This window comes from Thermobia domestica, chromosome 4 (genome assembly GCF_964235325.1).
Source record: "Thermobia domestica chromosome 4, izTheDome1.hap1.1, whole genome shotgun sequence".
NCBI classification, from domain to species: Eukaryota; Metazoa; Arthropoda; class Insecta; order Zygentoma; family Lepismatidae; genus Thermobia; species Thermobia domestica.
Genome location: NC_137457.1, coordinates 12141322 through 12167107, shown reverse-complemented (window position 1 = coordinate 12167107; position 25786 = coordinate 12141322). Strand labels below are relative to the sequence as shown.

The window sequence follows — 25786 nt, the reverse complement described above, 5'->3', positions numbered from 1 at the left end:
TTATTATTATTATTATTATTATTATTATTATTATTATTATTATTATTATTATTATTATTATTATTATTATTATTATTATTAATATTAATATTATATGTCATTATGAGCAAATAGATAAAGTAAGCATTATTAAAGACCTATGTATTACATTTGGTGTCAGTTAAGATTTTCTTAAGACATAGATTACATTCTACAAGATGCCAAAAGGATAATAGCTTTTATTTTTAAACAGTGGTCTGTATTTCAAATGGTAAAACAAATGTATATTTATACAAATGATTTGTAAGACCAAACCTAGAATTTGGTTCAGTAATTTGAAACAGCATTTCTAAAATTTTGAGAAACAAGATAGAATTTGTGCAGAAAAGTTTTATTCAACTTCTATGTCTTAAAATGAAAATAAGATACTATTCATATAGCTGTAAATATTGGAATGATTTGATTATTAGGGTTTGAAGAGTCTTACGAACGGAAGAAAAAAGTTTGACAGAGTATGCATGCAAAAAAAAAAAAAAAAAAAACCAAACAAACAAAAAAGAAAAAACTAGATAATGTTTATATCAATAAATACTGTTACGAAACATAGATTGTAAAGTTTCATATCATATTTAAATAACATAAGAAATAGCACCAATTTAGTTCTTCTGAATTTTAAATGTGAAATTTTAAAAAGATTAACGGATTCTTTAGTCTTACCGTATTAACTGAAAATTTTATGAGATTGACTGATAGTTTTCAAGCAATGACATTCAGAAACATTAAGCTAAAATGTAATTTTAAGACAGCTGCTCTTAGTTGTTTTAGATAGGTAGAGAGTTTGACAATTTTAACAGCGTTGACAAGGAATTATTTCTGATTAACTGACTTTTATCTTTCAGAATAGTGTACTTTATCACTATTAAAGTGTGATGAGGGTTGAGGAAGTATCTATGTATTTGTACCTATATCTATGTCTATACCTATATCTATATCTATCTATCTATTTATCTATATCTATCTATCTATCTCTCTATCTATCTATATATATATATATATATATATATATATATATATATATATATATATATAGATAGATAGATAGATATAGATATAGATATAGATATAGATATAGATATAGATATAGATATAGATACAAATAGATAGATATTTCTTCAACACTCATCACACTTTAATAGTGATAAAGTACACTGTTCTTCAAGAATGTAAACCTCCTTTATTTCCAATTACTCAGGGCAAGGAATCACCAAAGCTTTGAAATATAAGAATCACTTTGTAGCATACTGAGTAAGTATGTAATCTATTATACAAAATTGAAAGTGACTATGTTTGTGATTCCATAACTCCTGAAGCACTGGACCAATCACGATCAAATTTTCAACACAGGTCCTGGGATGGTTTTCATCTGTTCATTTTCATGGTAGAACTTAGGAGAGAAGAAGGAGGAGGAGGAGGAGAAGATATATATATATATATATATATATATATATATATATATATATATATATATATATATATATATATATATATATATATATATAAGTAAATAAAACCTAATAACTCTTAAATCACTTGACCGATCTCGATCACATTTTAAACATAAATCAGGTTCGGCCCTGGAATGGATTTTATCATTTCACTTTGAAGACACAAAGTAGGGGAGGGGCAAAATATTTAAAAATGATCGAAAATGACCGATATTAGTGTCGAACCCATAGTTTTCTGGGTCGCTGAGATCAACAGTAACATTTCCGATGCCATTTAAAACCAAATTTTGTCCCGCAACTTGGGAGAGGAGGAGGGGTGATATATATATAAAAATGATCGAAAATGACCGATATTAGTATCAAATTCATAGTGTTAGGGGTAGCTGAAACCAACAGTGACACTTCCAATGCCATTTAATTCTAAATTTAGACCCATTGCCCTTATTATCCATAACAAAACATACTCTCTCCGTCCAGTGCGAAGAATGGGCAGTCTGTTAGTATTTAATAAATTTGAACAAGGAAAATTAAAATTGTCGCTTTCAACTTGAAACATACTAACACGTATTGTGAGTAAATATTAAATATGACGAAATATTGATATGTTGGATTTCAACAGCATTGTCCTTCCTATTAGGATTGTCAAGCATTCTAATACAAAACCACTATAGAGTTGGACAATAAAGTTTACAATCAATAATATACATACAAAATTAGTAACGTTCTGAAGTACTAGGAAAGGAATAAGGCACAAGCAAAACAAAAATTGCGATAAATAAGGGGAAATCATAAGAAAAATTTCGTAAATAATTCCAGCTTAAAATATGTTTAAAAAAACATGCCTGTTGTTCTGCATGGTTGCGAAGCAATTTCGCTTATTTTGAAGGAAGAAAACAGACTGAAAGAAGATCCTAAGACGAATATTCGGATCCAAGAGGAACGGGAATGAAGAGTGTCGAAAGCTTCATAACGAGGAACTACCTAATTTATCATTGTTTACCAAACATTGTTAGGGTCATCACACTTAGGAGGTTTAGGTGGGCAGGTCACGTAGCCATGATAGAAGAACGTGGAAACGCTTTGGAAGTTTTAATTGGAAATCCAATCGGAATGTGACCATTAGCAAGACTTAGGCGCAGATTTGAGGATAATATTAAGATGAATCTCGCAGAAATAGGAATACATAGTAGAAACTGGATCCAGTTGCCTAATGATAGAAATCAGTGGAAAGGTTTTGTGAACGCGGCATTGAAGCTTCGAGTTCCATAGACCATAGAATTAGTTAGTTAGTTAGTTAAAGATTTTCAGCAAGAGACTGTTATTAATTGTGTAGTTTTCACTATAATGAAAGACTAATACTACTCTAAATAAATGTGATTACGTGGTGATAGAAAAAAAAAGAAAACAAGAAAAAAGCTAAAGCTATAAGCATAACGATATACTGATTTTTTCTGAGAAAAGTATCCCAGAAATTTAAAAAAATATACTTTTTTGTTTTTTCTTTGTTTGATTTAGATATTATCTCTTTTACCAAGAAAGGAGAGCTTTTCCGTAATCAGCTGTTGTAGGTGCGAAAGATTGAGTGATAAGAAAGAGTATATGATAGTCTCGTTTCAGTGAATTTTGGCAGAAAAGTATCACTTAAGAAGGTAAGTCAAAAAATATCCTCAATGTAGCTATAACGTTTCTTACGTACTTTTGTCCGTCCTCGTTTATTTTATTGTTATACTGGTTGTGGTCATGCTATGGAAGTTTGATCCTTATGTCTCCATTTGTCTTCGTTTTGTTGCAGATTGATCATGGCCGCTCCATTAGAAATTTGCACCAAAGAGGAACAACGAGTAGTGATCTGGTTTTTGTTGTCAGAAGGTGGATCAGGAACCGTGACTAACTTCCAGACGATCTGTCACTTCATCAATAGTCACTCGTCTGTCTAATAGAACCAACCATGTCAAGTGCACGCTCAATGTTGTCATCTTTTATTGTCTTAGATGATAGTCCCGTTCCTTCCTCGTGTGTAACAGTTGTGCGTCTATTTTTGAAATTTTAATCCATTTGTAAACGCTCCGTTGCGGCAAGACACTGTTCCCCCGTATTGTGCAAAAAGTCTTTGATGTATTGCGGCCCCTGATACGCCTTTCGACCAAAATAATCGGATCATTCCTCGGTGTTCTTCTTTGGTGCAAACTTCTAATGGAGCGGCCATGATCTATCTGCAACAAAAGGAAAACAAATGGAAGAATTAGGAACAAACTTTTTTAGCATGACCACAATAGCATAACAATAAAATAAACGAGGACAGCGATCAGTATGAACAATGTAAAAAAAAAAAAAAAAAAAATATAGCCACACTGCGGCAAATTTTGTCTTACCCTTGGTAGAAACTTTGTGATTTGACTTCGATGAAAGTGCTAATGCACATTTATCAAGTTGATATTAAAATAAAGAAATGCCAAAGTATTCGTTTAAAACATAGCACTTACATGGAGTACGATAAAAACAATAACCGAGATACAAACAAAAATTATAAAGAATTTCACTGCTCTTCATCGAAGAAGAAGTGTAAAAAATAAAGAAAGAAGAACAGAAACCTTAGTACGTGGAATCTGATGTCAGACTATACAAGTTAGGGAAAAAGAAGGAATATAATGTGAGCATGGACAAAACACTAAAAGAAGTCTCATATTATAGCGTTTACTACGGCAGCAGTGATATATTATGGCGCACTGCATATGCATCGATCTTTTTTTTTTTTTTTTTACTTCGTTTCTCCTTTCCTTGCTTTCAACAGACTTAAAAATTTCGTTACTGAATTGAAAATGTCTGTGTGCCTGTCCATCTGTCTGTTACTTGCGTTTTTTTTTTTTTTTTTTTTTTTCAATTTTAAACCTTCCATTCGATAGATAATCAAAAACTATCCGAGAAACTGGTAGAATTTTTCGCGTCCCTCTTAACGTTCCGGATATATTGGCAAAAAATGTCCGATTTCCGAAGAATTAACGAGCCATGTCTCGAGAACCATAAGTTATAGAGAGATGATATTGGTGTTGATCAATATCTATGAGGATGGTAAATATTTTGGTACCAAACAGCAACTGTCCAACTCGCCACCAGTAATATTGGTATAAAAATGTTTACCATCCTCTTAGGTATTGATTAACATCAATTTCGTCTCTGTATGTCTTACCGTTATCTAGATGTTGGCCAAAAAATAGGTCCGATTTCGGAAGATTTAAGAAGCCATATCTCGGGAACCGTAAGTCATAGAGAAATCATGTTGACGTTGATCGATAGCTCCACTGGCCAACTGCCATCACTCTCCAGATATTGGCCAAAACAGTTTAATTTCGGTAGATTTAAGGAGCCATATTTCGGGAACCGTAAGTAGAGAGATGATATTTTGCGAATTTCGGCGAGAAACAGGAGAAGGTGCGGATAAAAAAAAAATACTTTTACGTGTACGAACAGTCAAAGTTATCCTTTTCATTCCATCTCTCCATTATTTTTAAATTTGTTCTAGCATTGCTCTCGGAGCATTCTCAACTGTTTTCTTTCTTCCCACTAGCTATGAACGTTTTGAGTGTCAAAGTTTAGCGCGTGTCTTCTGTGTGTCTTTCTGGTTTTTCAAAAGGAACTGCTGTTATATTTGGGGCATCTATCTTCTACATATATGATATTCCATCACGTACTTCTCTAATTTCCTTCTATATATCTAAAAAAAATGCTTGTTTTTTAACTTACTGAAAGATTTTGCTTTCTAGAATACTTCTTAATAGAAACATTTTACAGAAATATTTTACAGTACCTAATTGGTTTAAATCGTTGCTTACTCTGAGGGAAGAACATAGACTGAAAGTATTTGAGAACAAGATCCTGAGACGAATATTCGGATCCAAGAGGAAGCGGAATGGGGAATAGCGGAAACTTCATAACGAGGAACTACATAATTTATACGGTTTACCAAACATTGTTAGAGTCATGAAGTCTAGGAGGGTCAGATGGGCAGATCAAGTAGCCAAGATGGTAGAAAGTAGGAACGCTCTCAAAGTCTTGTTCCCAAATGGGAACAATTTATTTTTATCAATTTTTGTCTGTGGATTATTCGTTGTGGATTTATTTCGTCTTTTACAATAAGGATCTGCTACCAGTCAATCTGCTACTACTAAAATGCTCAAAATATATTAAATGAGGTCAGAATCAATAAGTGTAGAAGGAATTAAGAAATTCTGAAACAAAAATAATTTTGGATTAAATGGGTTAACTGGAAGACCAATCGTAAAATGGCCATTAGGAAGACTTAGGCGCAGATGGAAGGAAAATATTAAGATGAATCTCGCAGAAATAGGAATAAAATGTAGAAATTTGATCTAGTTGGCTAAGGATAGAAGTCAGTGGAGAGATTTTGTGAACGTGGCATTGAGCCTCTCGGTTCTATAGGCCACAGAGTTAGTTAGTTATTGGTTTAAATGTTGGTTCTCCCATTGTCGATCTAGCAGGTAAAATTTTAATTATGCATTTTGTACCATGATTTCATTTTGTGGATAATCTCGTTTATATCATGGTTTAGCTCAGCGTTACTCGAACTTCTTCAAGTGAGGACTGTTTTTATTGATGAAAATTGTTTTGCACGCAACCCTACTCTAGTGCCATTGAAAAGCTAATTTGTAATTTTTATATATATATATTTTGAGAATATACCTTTAGAATTTCCTTTGTAGGGTGACCGGAATATTGTCTTGTGAAGTAAGGTGCGTTGCCAATATGTTATTGAACAACAGAGTACATTATATATGTTCCAAGGCATAAAATAAAACTTAATAAAAATCAAATGTTCCGCAGGCCCTTTTCAAACTCTTGCAGTTACCAGGGGTTCGCGGTACACATATTGGGAAACGCTGGTCTTTTGATATCTTCATCGGTTGATTGAAGATTTCTATGTATATCTTCTATTCGTGTGCTGATTGAACGAAATACTCCAAACTACTAGTGAATTATGTGTACAGAAATTGATCCCCCGCTCCTTTCATTTCTTCCTCCTAAACCATATCTACTTACAACACTACCCTGTTGTCCTTCTTCCACAACTACATTGAAGTCTCCCATTACAATTCCGCATACGTCTCTCTTCTCCCTGTGTATAACTCCTTCTATTTTCTCATAATTCTTCCCATAATCTTTAGTTGCATGTGAAGTGTCTTTATTATGACTGTGTCTGTGTCTCTATTAGATCATTATTTCTTCCTTTGAGCCTTATCATCATAACTGTCATCAACAAATTGCACTTTCTCTACCTACTTTCTAAACACTTGTTTCTTCTTCAAGGGGGACACGATGGCGCAGTGGTACAGCTCTTACCTCTGGTATGTGAGGTCACTGGTTCGATTTCCGTCCAAGTAAGTTTGTGGTTTAATTGATTGATTTTGAGTTTAACATCCCGTTCAGCAGCGAGGTTATATGAGACGTGGACCTACTGATTAACATGGAATCCGAACCACATGAGCACCTGAAGGGAATCGAACGAGGGTTTCCACAAGCCCAAGACGCATACGCTAACCAGGTAGCCAGGAAGGAGCTCGTAAGTTTGTGGCGGACAACACCGTGTCTGTGGATTTTCTCGGGGGTTCTACCGTTTTCCCCAACATTCGCATTCCACCAATTCCTCGATCATCATTGGCTGGCCTAAATCATCCGTCTCTTTTAGGGTATAATCGTTGGATATTACACTGAAGATTTCATTTCATTTTTTTTCTTCTTTAAAATTTCCCTCCCTGTAACGTACTAGGTATGTTCCATGTCCCTATTCTCAACGTTTCACTCTTGGGGCCGCGGTGGCTCAGTGGTAGAGCGTTCACCTCTGGTGCTAGGGGTCTCGGGTTCAAACCCTGCTCCCGCCAAGTGAACTTTGTGGTGGACAAACACCGTGTGCGTGGGTTTTCTCGGGGTTCTCCCGTTTCCTCTTACTTTCTTCATTCCACCATTTCATTCATTACTCATCATCACCGTCTCCTTTAGCCTAACCGGCATAACCGTGGGACGTAAAACTCAAAAATTTCATTTTTTTTCAACGTTTCACTCTTGCTTGTGTTCATTCACTATCTTTAACACACTGTTGCTCACTCATCCAATAGCTTTTCCCAAGTTATTTCTTCCAGAGGCCCAAAATATAGTTCCGTTGAAGACAATGAGGGAATCTTTCATAAAGCAGCTGGTAGATCACGACTGCAAATGCATCTACATCAAACATGTGATGAATAAGTGCAATATTTGTAAAGTAATATTAGTATGCTATAAAGTAATAAAGTATAACCTAAATATATGTAATACCAAGCGCTAATTTTCTAAGTATTCGCAAATAATTCGTTATATATCTATATCTATATCTATCTATCTATATAAACAGGGTGTTACTGAAATGTGTCCTGATATTTTGGGGACAGATTCCCTACATCAAAATAAGAAAAAAAAGTTAATATGGACCTGAGCTCAAAAGTGGATCATTACGGATTTGTAGGGTGCCAAAAAAACGTGAAACAAGTCATCTTTAAAACTTCATAGCTCCACTACTATTAGACCTATCATAGTCGAGTCAAGACATCACTAAAGAACTGGTATGTGATCTATCCAAACATCCATGTTTAAGAATGCTCTAGTAGTTGCACACCAATTTTTAGAGAGGTAAGTAGAGAGTGATCAAGTACTCCCAAACAACGTCTCCGAAAATCATTGTGCAAGTACTGGAACATTCTTAAACATGGATAGCTGGATAGTTCACATACTAGTTCGTCAGTGATGTCTTGACCCGACTACGATCGGTCCTATACTAGTGGAACCATGAACCTTTAAAGTTCATTTTTTTTTCACGTTTCCGGCACCTTATAACTAAGAAACTATGCAAACTATGCACTTCTGACCACAGTCCATATGAACTTTTTTTCTTATTCTGGTGTGAAGAATCTATTCTCAAAATATTGTGACAAATTTTTCTAACACCCTGTATATATATACAGGGTGTTTCAGATACAACGTCCAGTGCTTATAAATCCGAAACGGCTGAGAATAAAAAGATGAAACAAAAACTGAGATAGGAAAATGTCATAGGGCGCATCACATGGTGTTGTTGTGGTGACCCCCAGGGCCCTCCCTCCTCCAAGGGGGCCCAGGGGCCAACTTCAAATTTTCAAATAGGAACATGTATTGAATCATACCTCATTCAATAGTACTTGAAAAACGAAACAACTTTTGTAGGAAACAATTTTCGATTTGGGCAACCGTTTTCAAAATGGCCGCAAAAAGTGGGTTCTGTATCAGATAAAACGTCCAGTGCTTATAGGCCTAAATCAGAAACGGCTGAGAATAGAGAGATGAAACAAAAACTGAGATAGAAACGATGATAAAGCATATCAAGTGGTGTTGTTGTGGTGACCCTCAGGAAACTCCGTGAAGGTGGATCAGGTGCCAACTTCAAACTGATGCAGGACTTTTTGCGGCCATTTTGAAAACGGTGCCCCAAATCGAAAATTGTTTCCTACAAAAGTTGTTTCGTATTTCAAGGACTATTGAATAAGGTATGATTCAATACATGTTCCCATTTAAAAATTTTGAGTTGGCCCCTGGGTCCCCTTGAAGGAAGGCCCTGTGGGTAACCACGACAACACCATGTGATGCGCATTATGACATTTTCCTATATCAGTTTTTGTTTCATCTTTTTATTCTCAGCCGTTTCGGATTTATAAGCACTGGACGTTTTATCTGATATAGGACCCACTTTTTGCGGCCATTTAAAAACGGTGGCCCAAATCGAAAATTCTTTCCTACAAAAGTTGTTTCGTTCTTCAAGTACTATTGAATGAGGTATGATTAAATACATGTTCCTATTTGAAAATTTGAAGTTGACCCCTGAGCCCCCCTGAAGGAGGGCTCTGGGGATCACCACAACAACACCATGTGATGCGCCCTATGACATTTTCCTATCTCAGTTTTTGTTTCATCTTTTTATTCTCAGCCGTTTCGGATTTATAAGCACTGGGTGTTTTATCTGAAACACCCTGTATATATATATATATATATATATATATATATATATATATATATATATATATATATATATATATATATATATATATATATATATATTGGATGCTTGAAATAATTCCAGATGTTGTTTATACCAATGATAAATTGTCATTCCACAAGAATAAAAAATATCTTCTACTGAAAGTACTGTTCCTCGGCATCTACAACCTTTTCCCACTTTTCGGGTAACAAATGTATTCCACTATAGAAAAAAAGGGTTTCCTGTGAGGCAATCCACTTATCAAACCAGTTTTGGATATCTTCAACAGTTCTGAAGTGTTTGTCAGGAAGGTTATGCTTCATATGGCGGGTAGGGTAAAACATCACATCGCAATCCCTCTAAGGTTTTTTTCACTACATTTGCAACATGAGGTCTGGCATTGTCATGGAACAGAATCACTTTGTTGTATCTCTGGGTATACTCTGGTCGTTTTTCTTGAAGTGTTTGATTCAGATGCAGTAATTGTATTTGTTAACGATCAGCATTCATCATTTGACCCGGATGAAGCAGCTCATAATAAACCACACCGACTTGATCCCATCAAATGCACAGCATGATTTTCTATCCATGAATGTCCGCTTTTGGCGTTGATGTTGGTTCTCCGGGCCTCACCCATGACTTTCTGCGCTTGGGATTGCCGTAACGAATGCACTTTTTATCGCCGGTTACAATGGTGATGCAAAAACGACTTCCTTTTATGTCTTTGAAGCAGTACTTCACAAATGGTTAAACGTCTCGCAATATCTCTTTCCGTCAATTCATGTAGCACCCAGTTTCCTACTTTCTGGATCTTTCCGATAGATTTTAGATAAATTTTAAACTATTTTAGACTTATTAACAGTTAATTCATCAATATTTAGAGTTTGAGACAACTGTTTAAGTGCCTGAGATGAATCTTCTTTCAGTGGAGCCTCTAATTCCCCATCATCAAACTTTTTCGGCTGACCAGGACGCACTTTGTTGTCAAGTAAAAAATCATTGTTTTTGAATCGTCGAAACCATTCTCTACACGTTGTTTCCGATACAACGTGCTCTCCATATACCTCCAGTAGCAAACGGTAGCTTTCTGCAGCAGTTTTCTTAAGATGGAAGCAGACGAGTAGCGCTTCCCGGAAATGTTCTTTTAGGCACAGAACCCACCATGTTCAAGACACTGAAAGCAAATGTTCTTTTCACTTCACTCGAAGGTCAAATAATGTTCTGGTAACCCAAGGATAGCACTTCCAAATAGGTATCCTGTCACAGTTTACTGTCCTGCAACAGTACAACTACTCAACAGCGAGAATTAGTTCAAGTAAACAATATATTCAAAATTAATTCAAAAAGGATTATCATTAGATAAATAGTTTATTAATTATGTAAGTACCTGGATCTCCATAGCTCCTGGTTTGGGCTGGAAATTTAGGATTTACACCTGATCTTACTGAAAATAAAAATAAAAATGTATTATTATCACATAAATTGGAATACAAAATAACACAGTATCTAACATTTATTTTCCCAAGTGTAAACATAAAAGTGCTTTGGTATACTTTAGATTTCATTCAGATTCGGTCATACGTGATATCTGAGTATGAATTAGCATTAAAATGATTAAAAAGTTATGGAGAATTAAATGTACTTTCTGATGCTCAAAATCTTACCGAATATAGCATCTATAAGCCAATCAAAATATCTCTAGAGTTTGATTATATTATTCCTCAATGACAATATTTTTTATTATTATTACTATTAAGAATTATTTCGTACACGCATAAATTAATAGTGTGAAAACAAATAAAGTTATAATGAATTTAGAAAAAATAAATACATATCAAGGAAAACTATTGCTTCTTCTACAAACAATTGCAAGAACTTGATTGGTTAATTACAAACAAACAATATAAATAAAATCTGCTCCCGTTGTTCATAATTGAATTGTAAAGAATCTGCCTGTACACAAGAAAACAGAGTTTGATTCCAAGGCTGTATAGCGATACTTTTGTTTTGTGCTTTTTGCCAACATTTAATGACTATTGCTTGCTCAAATGTACTAAACTAATTTCACTTACTCTTCTGAAAGTTATATATTCAAAATATTTACGATATTAATTTTTCTTTTATCTGATGTACTAAATTTTGAATAGATGAAAATATGAGTTCGCAAAATTTGTACTATTCCTTTGTGGGGTAAAAACTACAACTTAATAAGATCTTAAGTATTTTGGGGTGGGAGAAAATAACTAGAAAACAAAATTTAGACTAATTTCAATTATAGAACTGTATGCAAAACCAAGAAAACTACGAAAAATTCCAACGATAAAGTTATTTGCCTGTGTTTTGTTTGACTTTTTTACATGCAAAATTGACAGTGCAAAAAGAAAGAAACTCAAAAGAATTTTAAAAATTTATTGTTGATATTGTATATCCTACAAACAAATTTCATGCAAAATGTGTGACAAAAGTCGAACATTTAGAGAATCAACCATAAATTATGTTTTACAAATGTAGTGTAAGATTCTATTTAACCAAAAATAAATAAATAAATAAATAAATAAAGGTTTTCTTTCTCTGAACTATTTACAAACAGAACTAAAAAAATGAATCTTTGAATGATGTCAGTCAAAGAATATGAAAACGAATATCAGTTTGCTACAAGTTGCAGTTAAGTCGTCAAGTTAAAAAAACGGCATTTGTCCATTTACAGCAAATCTCAGAGAAGTTAGAAAAAATGTAGAATATGCATGTTTCTAGAACTGAGAATACTTCAGTGTGTTCATGCGAAAAACTTGAACACCCTCGAATATTTCCAGTTCTACAAGACGCATCAATAGTACATTTTTTCTAGGTTTTCCAGGATTTGATACAAATGGACAAGAACCGTATTGAAACTGGACGACTCAGTCTTTTTATTTCTTTCACAATAACTCTCCTATAAGAAGGTTTGGGAATATATTGTTCGATAATCTCAAATGAAGGAAATTTTCTGCATATGTAATGTTTTAAAATGTCTCCGAATAAGATGATTTATATTAATTTTTTTCTATAAAAATATATACTAATTGAAGACCTTTCAATATATATATATATATATATATATATATATATATATATATATATATATATATATATATAATCTTAATAATTTAAAAGTATAGTTTCTTGTAACACTTCTGATACCCACAATATATTCATCGTTATTTACAAAACACCAGAAAGATAAATTTAAAATACATCAATACATAATAGTAACTTGTGTCAGAATAATACATGCAAAACCCCATAAGGTACTATGAAAGAACATAAAAACACACCACTTGTTTCCTCACCTACCATTTTCAATCCATACCGAAGCACTATATTGTAATCAGCGCGGTAATTCAAAAGTGAAATCGTTTATTAAAACTTCCAGTGCAATTAGGTGTTTCTATCTATTTTCACCCAGATACGTGTAGTAATAAGTGTAAAAGTGCTATGTCAGTTACCGCGTTGATTCATGATACAAAAGGTAATTTGTGTTGTAATGTATGTTACCTCCTCCTGCTGCACCATCGAAGTCTGCCGTGCGAAATCCTAGAAGAAAAACGCCGATGTTTTAACTTTGAGAATAATCTTTACACTATCGTGTAATGATTAACGAGCCGTTGGTAGTCGCCTTTCCACAGCTATAAGTTCTTAACAAATACTCCCAAACTAACAAGTTCTGTCTAATTAATTTCTAGGAAAATATATATAATTACAACTTATTTAGTGTAATATTAATGATTAGGAATCTTTATTAGCGAACATGTTATCTTGATTAATTTATTTTATAATTAAATTTCTAGTGTTTAAAGAGATATTTAAGTGCTGATTAAAATTTAAATTTCTACTGACAAGTAAACCTTACGTTTGGGTGAATCGAGTTGCTGACTGAGACACACATGAGAAAGTAGTACTAAATGTGGTCAGTATTTCAGTGAAGTTTTAGGTGCGAAGCTCCAGGGGTTTAGGAGATACAGCTACCAGAACATCATATGGAAGTACAGAATAGTCTTCATACAGTTGGAGGTAAAATATCTGTAAGACCTCTCGTAATGACAAAAGGTGAATAACAAATATATGGGTACATATTAGGACTAGGGGGAAGTCATATAGTAAGGGTATACCTGACGGCGGCCATCTTGAAATGCGCCATTTTGAATTAAGGTTAAGTTTTTAAAATAGGAATAGGGTCATGTGATACATGATTTAAGGCTCAAATTTAATCAGAAGAACAATGGTGACGTTAATTTTGATTTACGCGCAATTGGTAAAAAGTTACAGGGAAATTAAATATTATTGCAGTATATGTATTAGTCCTTTACCCCACCTTGTAAATTTTGTGTTAATGATAATAATTAAATAAAAAGGAGGTGGATAAATATTAGGTCTATGGTAAGAGTTGCCTTGATGGCGGCCATGTTCTAATCCGCCATTTTGAATCAGACAAAAGTTTTAAACAAAACGCATAACAGTGACACCTTATTAATAGCAAATTTTACCATAACTCCAACGGTATAACCATTTTTGCTTTATCATTAACCAGCATTTGTTATCGCATAAACAAGTTGCTAATTTAAGGAAAAATGACCAAAGTGGAATTGAGTCATAATTAAACTTGGGTCTTTCTTCCAGAAAAGTCCTCAATTAGTACAATCAGTATGTAGTTCAGAAAAGAGTGCATGACTTGCACAAATGCTCTGCTCACAGTGAGCACGCCTGACAAAGGCAATCGAGTTACACTTGACACATTTGTCGTTAACAATTCCGTCAAAGCAGTAGTCGTAAGGAGCGATCCATTTAATTTTGTGCTGGTTAATGATAAAGCAAAAATGGTTATACCGTTGGAGTTATGGTAAAATTTGCTATTAATAAGGTGTCACTGTCATGCGTTTTGTTTAAAACTTTTGTCTGATTCAAAATGGCGGATTTGAACATGGTCGCCATCAAGGCAACTCTTACCATAGACCTAATATTTATCCACCTGCTTTTATTTAATTATCATCATTAACACAAAATTTACAAGGTGGGGTAAACTACTAATACATATGCTGCAATAATATTTAATTTCCCTGTAACTGTTTACCAATTGCGCGTAAATCAAAATTAACGTCACCATTGTTCTTCTGATTGAATTTGAGCCTTAAATCATGTATCACATGACCATATTCCTATTTTAAAAACTTAACCTTAATTCAAAATGGCGGATTTCAAGATGGCCGCCGTCAGGTATACCCTTACTATATGACTTCCCCCTAGTCCTAATATGTACCCATATATTTGTTATTCACCTTTTGTCGTTACAAGAGGTCTTACAGAGCTTTTACCTCTAACTGTATGAAGACTATTCTGTACTTCCATGTGATGTTCTGGTAGCTGTATCTCCTAAACCCCTGGAGCTTCGCACCTAAAACTTCACTGAAATACTGACCACATTTAGTACTACTTTCTCATATGTGTCTCAGTCAGCAACTCGATTCACCCAAACGTAAGGTTTACTTGTGAGTATAGAGGACATGTGGAATGTGTGTATAATATTAATATGAGGTTAGAAAAAATCTTAAGAAAGCCAAATAAAGCTTTAATATATATATATATATATATATATATATATATATATATATATATATATATATATAAAATGGATTTAGAATAAAGTAAAAAAAAAACTGTTTCTAGGTAAAAAAAATAAAAAGTGGATTCTGTGGATTAATGTGGCATCAATCTTTTGTGAGAATGATCCTTCGTTTGGTCTCAAGTTATGATATCAATGTTGCATCAATGAATTCTCGTCGTTCTATTATACCCCTTCCTCAAGTTTACTCACTGTCATTGAAATTTCTTTTAGCTATTAGGCATAACTAGAATATTGTACTTGAAACTTCACATCCTTTTTATACAATCTAAAGTGAGAAAAAGACAACACGCAAGATTGACCGAAATGTTCCGTTTACCTATTTAGCTATTAATCATAACTAGGATATTTCACTTAACATTTTAACAATCTGAAGTGAGAAAAGGAGAAAAGATGACACTGAGCAACAGTTTCCATCCATCTCTTTTAGAAATTGTACATAACTCGAATATAAAGTTAAACACTTCGTACCATTTCTGTACAATCTAAAGTGACGAAGGAGAAAAGATGACGCTGAGCAACAGTTCCTATTCCTTTCTCTTAGCTGTTAGACAAACCTCGGATACAAAGTTTCACCCTTCATATCATTTTTATACAATCTGAGGTGAAGAAAGGAGAAAAGATGACGTTGACAAACAGTTTTTGTTCATCTCTTTCTGCTGTTAGGTATAACTTGGATATAAAGTTAAATACTTCATATTATTTTTGTACAATCTGAACTGAGTAAAGGAGAAAAGATGACCTTGAGCAACAGTTTCCATCCATCTCTTTTAGGTGTAAGGTATAACTGGGACATAAAGTTAAATACTTCGTATCATTTTTGTACAATCTGAACTGAGGAAAGGAGAAAAGATGACCTTGAGCAACAGTTTCCATCCATCTCTTTTAGTTGTTAGGTATAACTGGGACATAAAGTTAAATACTTCATATCATTTTTGTACAATCTGAACTGAGTAAAGGAGAAAAGATGACATTGAGCAACAGTTTCCATCCCTCTCTTTCAGCTGTTTGGTATAACTGGGATATAAAGTTAAATACTTCATATCATTTTCGTATAATCTGAACTGAGGAAAGGAGGAAAGATGACATTGAGCAAGTTTCCATCCCTCTCTTTTATCTGTTAGGTATAACTGGGATATAAAGTTAAATACTTCATATTTTTGTATAATCTGAACTGAGGAAAGGAGAAAAGATGACATTGAGCAAAAGTTTCCATCCATCTCTTTTAGTTGTTAGGTATAACTGGGATATAAAGTTAAATACTTCATATCATTTTTGTACAATCTGAACTGAGGAAAGGAGAAAAGAAGACATTGAGCAACAGTTTCCATCCATGTCTTTTAGTTGTTAGGTATAACTGGAATATAAAGTTAAATACTTCATATCATTTTTGTACAATCTGAACTGAGGAAAGGAGAAAGGATGACATTGAGCAACAGTTTCCATCCATCTCTTTTAGTTGTTAGGTATAACTGGAATATAAAGTTAAATACTTCATATCATTTTTTTACAATCTGAACTGAGGAAAGGAGAAAGGATGACATTGAGCAACAGTTTCCATCCATCTTATTTAGTTGATAGGTATAACTGGGATATAAAGTTAAATACTTTATATCATTTTGTACAATCTGAACTGAGGACAGGAGAAAAGAAGACATTGAGCAACAATTTCCATCCACCTCTTTTAGTTGATAGGTATAACTGGGATATAAAGTTATATACTTCATATCATTTTTGTACAAACTGAACTGAGTAAAGGAAATAAAATGCTCAATATTTTTATCACCGTCATGATCTATTATTATAAAGTATGAAGAAGTTGTATGCATAACGCTCGTATAGATACGGGAGTGAAAAGAAAATTTGAGGTCATGGAAAAGAAATAATTTGGAACTAAGAATGACTGTCACGTAATACAAAGAAATAAACTGTTTCGTTTAATATTTCAACAAAGTAAAAGGGTAAGAAGTAGGATGAAAAGAAAGATTAGAAAAGTACTAAACTAACTGCGAGAAAATTTCCGTAGAACAGTAGTATTGGAATTATCAGAATGGGAAAGATTTCTTCATTCTTTAGTTTTTTCTTCCCATTTCGTAACGTTCCTATGTGATAAGGTATTTAACGAAAGTATTTAAAGTTCGTTCATTCGTATTCTCTTATAGTGTTGTTAGTATCTTTTTCTAAGTAAATAGTTTGTCTCCAATGGTAGTTAGATTTCTCTTGTTCAAAATGCTATCATAAATGGTAGAATGTCAAAATGCCTAGCGATATTACAATGATAAAATATAACCCAGATCTCAGGACACCACAACTTAGTAGAAAATATTTGATTAAAGCCAATAACATTCAGTCAAACGTGCATTTATTGTCTGAACAGATTAAGAATACACTATCGAATTATATAAATAGCACAAGATATCAAAAATACAGCTTTGTTAACTGTATTTTGAAATATAATTAGGTACTAAGTTTGTCTTCATAAAATCCTATAAAAGATATCTCTATTTTTAAAAACATTATCGTAAATAGATAGTGCTGTAAATGTACGACTTTTAAAGAATTGTATATTATGTGTAGATAGTATCATGGAATCTAAAATAATAATCCATTAACTTTTGCAGAATATTTCTTTATTTAATTTTATTATATTATTTTGAACATTAAAATAATTTATATGAAAACTAGAAACGTTCAAGCATATAACATAATATTTAATTAAGTTTGACTGGTTTGACCATGTCTATCTATTTATTTATTATTGTATTTTTACTAATATTCACAATTCGAGCATTTATTAAATCTTGTAAATCATTGAATACTTTACTTCAAATATTTCATTTCAAATTAACATACGTAATTACTAGAAACAAATTGAGGCCAAATATTTCCCCAATGCTTGCAAATAATTTACCGGAATTTAAGAACTTTCATCTATTTATGCCCTGTACTCATTGCTATTTTTTTTAAATATCGTTCAACAAGTGAAGTTCATTCTTAAAATATACAATAAAAAATTCCTAGTAAGATTCATCTTGACCAAGACATTACTTTCTCAAATAATTCCAAATCCTATGTATTTCCTCATGTTCAATACTGTGGTCTTCTCTTCCTTGTTTCTTTTACTTTCTCATTAGCTTTGAATTTAATCCATTCAACTTTCATCTATCTGCATTTCTAATACTTATAAATTTCTCGTTAAGTTTTCGGAAAATCCTCCATGTTAAGAAAATATTTCCTACAAAAGTTCTGATAAGCCTTCATCATAGTTACAAAAGAGGCTTTCGTAATTGATTAATGTATAAAATACATTTTGAGTCTCCTTTTGTGCTCCTACTGCGATATATGTTTCTACATTTATTTTTCCATTCCCATTTAAAATTAGAAAAACGCAGCTTGTCTTTGATATCAGCCATTCTAACTTCTATAGCTGACCAGAAAATCTAAATAAATGTAGCACAATAACGCGATGTTTTTGATTGAACCAAACAAGAAAAGCACTGTTCTCAAAATGTCGTGTGTGGAATTATGTGGGAATATGTATATCCTTATCTATGGTTGTATGACGTCATGTGCTACCATCTGAATTATTGTAAGTTTTGTTTAGTTTATAACCTTCAACTCTTAAGAGGGCGGTGATAGTTACACTAACCACCTTTCTTCATATCTCTCGTAGGCTTGGTTAGAAACGCAAACCACTTAAGTTTTTCCATATTTTTCAATACATGGTATAAGTATTAACTCGGAATAGCTGAATATTTGTGTTTTGAAAAGCATGATAAATAAAATAGTAGGCATAGCCCACTCAAAATGTCAGTCTTCTTTTTCTGCCTCAAAGAGATCACAATAGATTATATCATGTATGTTGAAACTCACTCTGTTTGCTAAAATAGTTTTTTATACTAGAATATTAAGCAAAAACATTTTGAGAAATTGTTTGTATAAATTCTTGACTTCTTTTTACATCATAATTATATATTTATAAGTATACAGAAATGTTACTCGTTCTTCGATTCAGTAGTCATACTGCGTTGTCTTTTCTACAATTTTGTTAGAATATTTCAGCTTTGAGGAGATATAGTGAAGAAGTCTATTAGTATATTAGTTCTAACGTACTATCGTATCCGTTAATGTGAGAGGATTTGAAGAATTGAAGTCAAAGGTTTATATGAAGTCAAAAGATTTTTCCAAAGGTTTACCTGTTATTATTTTCTCTTGAATGACCTACTAGATTAGTATTTGGAACAAAATAATCGGGCTCAGTTTGTCGTCAAAAATTAATGCTATACTAAGAAGATTACTATGATTTATATTGAACTCTTGATTATCAGCAGTGTTCCGTTCCTATTTTCTATTTTTGGCTTCTCGTTTCTTTTTTCCTTTAATATTTTTAAGAAACCGTTAGTCACAAATAAAGAAGAGGTGGTTTAACATGAAAACAGTTCACCATTTTTTTTTTAAACAATGTACTCAACAAACTTGGTTAAATTGGGATTTAGCGCCCCTTTCAACAGAAGGCTACAAAAGTCATAGAACTACAGATTAATGTGGGATACAAACTACATAAGCTCCCGTCAGAAATCGAACTTGGATGCCCTGCGTCTACTAACAAATTTGTATATACTGAAAAGTATCGTTTATTATGTCACAATGATATGTGGAAGTTTAATGCAAATAAAAAATTGTTCAGAAGCATTTCCGTGCGGATTTCCATCCTTTTTTTTGGCTACTTTCCAAACTCTTCGTGCCGTCCAGTTCTATTGATATCGAGAGTTTACTGTATTTAAATAACTTTTATTGTCCCTAGTATTATTGTTATTTTTCTTCCAAATACCATGTATTAAAATTACTTCTTGAATTACATGTTAATGTGATATTATAAATTTTATTATTTTAAAAATAATTGTTTTATACATATTTTTCTAATGTTTCTTTGAAGTTTATTTTAGATTTGGTTTTCAAGGTTTTTCTGAAGTGTTTACTGTATAATGAATATGTTTTCAATATTTAGTAAATTTATTACTTTCGAACATAAAATTTGATTTCCAGTCAAGTTAGATAGAGCATTTGTTAAAAATCTCAGAGAAAGCAGAAAACCACAGATTCAATTATCAAGATGTGGTTAATGTTAGTCTACTAAATGTCAGTTGTAGTCCTCCATTAAAGGTTCACAAGCAGAACCCCACTTACTCATCACTTATCCCAGAAGTAACTGAATATATCTGCGTTAAGTTTTGTCCTGATTTTGATAGTGATTTGTCTATTTGCTCCAAGGAATTCGATACAGTTTTTTCGTTACTCGCTAGACTGTCACTCTCAAAGTGAATGGCGTCACTAAACTCAAGTCCACGAGCTGATGCACTTTTACCTCTAGTACTAGTTGTTTTGTTAAGAGTGTTCTTTGCTGCTCTTGTTCCTTTGAAATCATTTGCGGTAGAGTTCATTGTAGTTGTGTTACTTTCTCTTGGACTTATTTCAGAATGTCTATTTTGCTTGTCGCCCATTCTGCTATTGTCTTCGCCGTTATTAAATTCGATATCTTGCTGTTTAAGCTGTCCTGAATTAAATGGAATTTCTGTCAGGTTTCCAGTTTTAAGTATGCTGTTGTTTTCACTCACCATCTTCGATTGTTCTTTTGTATCAACATCTTCTTGAGTATTTACCAATTTTGGCCCTGTATGCTCCTTAGTTTTTCCCAGATAATTGGTTTTAGATTCATTAGCCTTCTTGAGTGGTATCTGTTCTTCATCCGGTCTATTAAGATCTCCTTCCCCTTCAACCATAGCTGCGTTTTCCTTTACCTCTTTTTCGACTCCTTTATTTTCATTATTTGTGTTATTCTTCTTTTTCTCTTTGAGGATAGTGGGAAGTTTTGAGCCCAGTGCAGCCAGGCCCTTACCTTCAAAATTTTCGTGCTGCCTTGTCTTCTTTTTTGCAATAGTTTCAACGTCATTATATCCTATTCGAGACGCTTGTGGTGATCTAACATTTTCAACATAGCTGCGGGGAAGATGATTCATCAATGGAAAAAATCCTTTTTGTCCAAAAGGGTTTCCAGGATGAACTGGACGAAAAGAGTTTGCTGGATGAACTGGACGAAAAGGCTTTCCTGGATGAACTGCAGGAACAGATCCATACTTATTTAATACGAATCCTAGTCTACTGGATCTAGCTGTGTTAAATGGAGGTTTTATTACCACCAATTCGTTTGGATAAAAGTTACCTTGCACATTTCCCCCAATTTGTTCAGTATTTTTAATATTATTTTGAATGACCGACTGAATGTTTTCAGCTTCCCTAAGATACTTATTCAATAACTGAAATAATTGCCTTTCACCACCTATATTTATTGCTGATAAAGGGTCGTTACCTCCAATTGCATTTAAAGTTCCCTTAACTACTCCGTATCCACCAACAAGATCGTTTACTCCATTAACAATATTGTTCAGAGTTGGAGGAGAAATGTTTCCATCTTCGTCAATTTTTCCACCGTCCTTCTGATCTAATTCAGCCTGAGACGGCGCACTGCCTATGTTGTCAATTCCTTTGAAACTACTTTGTAATGTCTGCAGAACTGGTAGCCCAACCCTCTTCAGAACCGAATTACCGCCAAGAGGTGCAATCGAAGACCATCCTAAACCTTTATTTCTATGCAATAGACCTTGGAGAGGTTGGTAATTAATTTCTGGAGCACTGTTTTCAACATCGATTGTTGGAATCATATTTTTGAATTTGTTTGTTGGATGTGACATTAAAAAGTCTCCATTTCTAGGATTAACCACTGGGTTTTGTTGCAAACCTGTTACAGCAACATCGCGTCTTCCACTAAGAATTTGAGGGGGATATCTCTCAAACGGAGTGTTACTGTCTAATGTGTTTTCAACACCGACTGGTGAAGCAACATGGGCATTTCCTACTTGATTACTAGGGACAAATTTAGAACCTTTCGTTTGACTGATCACGCCAGAAGCCGGAATTCCTTGAATTGGGGGATCACTTTTCGCAACATTTTCAGATTGTGCTTCAAATTTATTTCCTACTTCGCTATTAGGTGCATTACTCTCCTGTTCGGGTAGTTGATTCACTTCACGAGCAACTTCGGGCTCTACAACTGGCGCTGGAGTACCGTTGGATAGCTTGTCTTTCGAATTATCTGTTGCTGAAGCAAGAGTTGTCGGTTGTTTTGTTGTTGGAGCAAGAGTTGTTGGTTGTCTGGTCATTGTTGATCCGATCATTTCTCCAGATCTTGGTGTCTCTTCACCTTTATTGTCTTTCCATAAAACTGCTTGGGTTGGTGTTGGTACTATTTCTCTATATAGGTTTTGCGTTGTTATTAGTGTCTCGGAATCTTCCGATTGTCCCTTATCTTCAGTTGCTTCTTTTCCCTGGAGTTTTGATAATCTTTTTCTTAAGCTTGCATTCTCTTCTTCTTCTTCTTCTTCTTCTTCCTCGTCCTCATCACTTTCTTCTTCTTCGTCCTCATCAGTTTCTTCTTCTTCACTATTTGATGATTCGTCTTCAACTTCTTCTTTCTGAGGTTTCATTAATATTTTGTTCCTTTTTCTTTGTCGTTCGAAAGCTCTAGCTGCCTTCATTCCTAGTTTAAAGTCTCTTTCCTTGCTTGACCTTTGTGGGTTTCTACCTACCTTATTAATAGTTGCTCTTCCCCTCGAATGAATCCCACCTTTTTTCTCGATATTGCCATAAGATTTTCCATGTATTACTACCACCTTTGGCTGAAGAATTAATCCATTGCATACAACTAGATTACACAATAATTGAGCTCTGCTCGGTATGTCTCGGAGGTTAGATCCAGTGTTAATATATTCGACAATGTCATTATTTCTAATATTCTGTAACTTATTTATGTCAGACCTTACTAATCCCTTACGACTAAGACGTAGTTTTCTCATAATCCCTTCTGGTTTTTGTTTGAATTTCGGCCTCCATCCCTTAAGTTTAATGGACCTTGATGTAGATTCACCACCTCCAGATGAATGTGCTTCGGATTTACTACTAGCTATAGTAGACCCACCTTCTCCAATATTGCTATTACCTTTCCCTACCCTGGAAGCAGTCCTATTTGCGTCAGACTTACCACTGCCGAAACTTGGCTCTTCTGTTTCTCCTGGAGGCTCCATGTCTTCTTCTTCAGTTGTTGGAATTGAAGTTAAGGAAGAACTTTTAGCCACTGATCCAGATCCACTGCCAATCTCACCACCTCTTTTACCCGAAGATGCTGCTCCGGATCCAGACCCACTAGCAGACCCACCGCCGTTACCTCCAGATGCTGCTCCGGAACCAGACCCACTAGCAGACCCACCGCCGTTACCTCCAGATGCTGCTCCGGAACCAGACCCACTAGCAGACCCACCGCCTTTACCTCCAGATGCTGCTCCGGAACCAGACCCACTAGCAGACCCACCGCCTTTACCTCCAGATGCTGCTCCGGAACCAGACCCACTAGCAGACCCACCGCCGTTACCACCAGATGCTGCTCCGGAACCAGACCCACTAGCAGACCCACCGCCGTTACCTCCAGATGCTGCTCCGGAACCAGACCCACTAGCAGACCCACCGCCTTTACCTCCAGATGCTGCTCCGGAACCAGACCCACTAGCAGATCCACCGCCGTTACCTCCAGATGCTGCTCCGGAACCAGAGCCACTAGCAGATCCACCGCCGTTACCTCCAGATGCTGCTCCGGAACCAGAGCCACTAGCAGATCCACCGCCTTTACCTCCAGATGCTGCTCCGGAACCAGACCCACTAGCAGACGCACCGCCGTTACCTCCAGATGCTGCTCCGGAACCAGACCCACTAGCAGACCCACCGCCGTTGCCTCCAGATGCTGCTGCGGAACCAGACCCACTAGCAGACCCACCGCCTTTACCTCCAGATGCTGCTCCGGAACCAGACCCACTAGCAGACCCACCGCCGTTACCACCAGATGCTGCTCCGGAACCAGACCCACTAGCAGACCCACGGCTGTTACCTCCAGATGCTGCTCCGGAACCAGACCCACTAGCAGACCCACCGCCGTTACCTCCAGATGCTGCTCCGGAACCAGACCCACTAGCAGACCCACCGCCTTTACCCGCAGATGCTGCACCGGATCCAGATCCACTGGCACCACCACCCCCACTTGCTGATCCGGATCCAGACCCAGCGGCAGTTCCACCACATTTCCCTTTGTCATCTTTACAAGCCGAACCTTTCTCACCTCCTTCAGAACCTCCTTTATTAGAACCTTGTATGATAGCGACACCTGAACCTTTATTACTACCACCAGATCCCTTGACGGCAGCCACAGTACTACCTCCACCTGTCTCTTTTACTGCGGCGATATTACCACCAGGCCCTTTGACAGCAGCAACGCCTCCACCTTTTCCATCAGCATTACCGGGAGCCTTACCACCAACTACAGCTGCCCCTTCACCATTTTTATCTCCCCCTCCAACAGCTACTGCAGACGAACTAGAGGCTGCAGATCCACCTCCTGTCACACTCGCTGCTGATGTACTACTAGCTGAAGCACCACCATTTTTTCCACTTACTGAACTTGTTCCGTGAGTAGATGCGGATCCTCCTTTTCCTGCACTCGCTGTTCCGGATGTAGTTGCTACTGCAGATCTTGCACTACTTTTACCAGGCGGCACCACTTTTTCTTTACCTGACGCCTTTTTTAAAACAGCAGAACCAGTGGATGAACCGGCTGCACCACCTCCTTTTTTTTCTTTGTCCTTCTTCACTACTCCTAAGGAAAGACCCCCAGTTAGGCTGCCACTGGCACTCCCAGTAATCCCTAATCTACCTTCTTTATCAGGACCAGCGCTCAACGCACCAGCAGCACTGCTTGCTAGGTTAGCTCCAATACCTGCAAAATAATACATTGATTATTAAATGTTATTCCTTCACAGTGCCCAGTAGTTAACTAACTCGGGAGGGTAAGCTATACTATTGCAAAAAATCAAAATGATATAAGTCTCACTGTTTGAGAAATCAAAACATTTGAACAGTCATTTTTAAGAAAAAGATGTAAAAAGAAAATAAATAATTCTATAGGGTGGCTATAAAGTCTGGCAAAAACCATGATTTATAATGCAACCCCATTTTAAAAATATTTACCCAAAGGTTCCTAGTTTTGACATTCTTAATATAATATATTAGAATTGAAAGCTGCTTTTCCCATTATTTTCCGTAGGTGGTTTAGATCTGGAGTTTCCACAGCAAATGTTTGCTAAATTCAAAAGGGTCCAGAACAGATGCCCAGTGAACAAACTAACGAACTTCCCTGTTGTAACCCAAATTTCAGACAGTGGAGTAAGTTTTTGTACAAATACGTAAATTATAGGTAAGAAAACTCCACTGTCTAACAATCTTCACAGCATTTATGAAGTCGGTAACTTTACCTAGATATGTTGAGTTTGCTTCAATTTACATATCAATATTTCTTTCCATTACCCTCTAGATGATGAAGAGACCCCATGCCGTAAGCGTCGGTGGACCACCAATGGGTAACTAGAGACATCTCACCAAAAATTGGCGGCCTCGCAGCGATGATCTGCGGGGCCCCACTACTATTTTGAAAATTAT

General features: G+C 35.2%; 1 protein-coding gene across 9 annotated transcripts in view; it reads right to left on the bottom strand.

Annotated features, from left to right (window-relative positions):
* The window catches only part of LOC145683720 (uncharacterized), a 425859-nt gene that overhangs the window by 188217 nt on the left and 211856 nt on the right, over positions 1-25786 (bottom strand). For 7 of the 9 annotated variants that reach the window (XM_081755184.1, XM_081755185.1, XM_081755190.1 and 4 more), the window contains 2 exons: positions 23289-25067; positions 10925-10981 (listed from right to left, as the gene is read on the bottom strand). In XM_081755184.1, coding sequence (XP_081611310.1) covers positions 10925-10981; positions 23289-25067 — 1836 coding nt within the window. Of the gene's footprint in view, positions 1-10924; positions 10982-13071; positions 13111-23288; positions 25068-25786 lie in introns of all 9 variants that reach the window. The other 2 variants (XM_081755191.1, XM_081755192.1) reach the window with 2 other exon arrangements.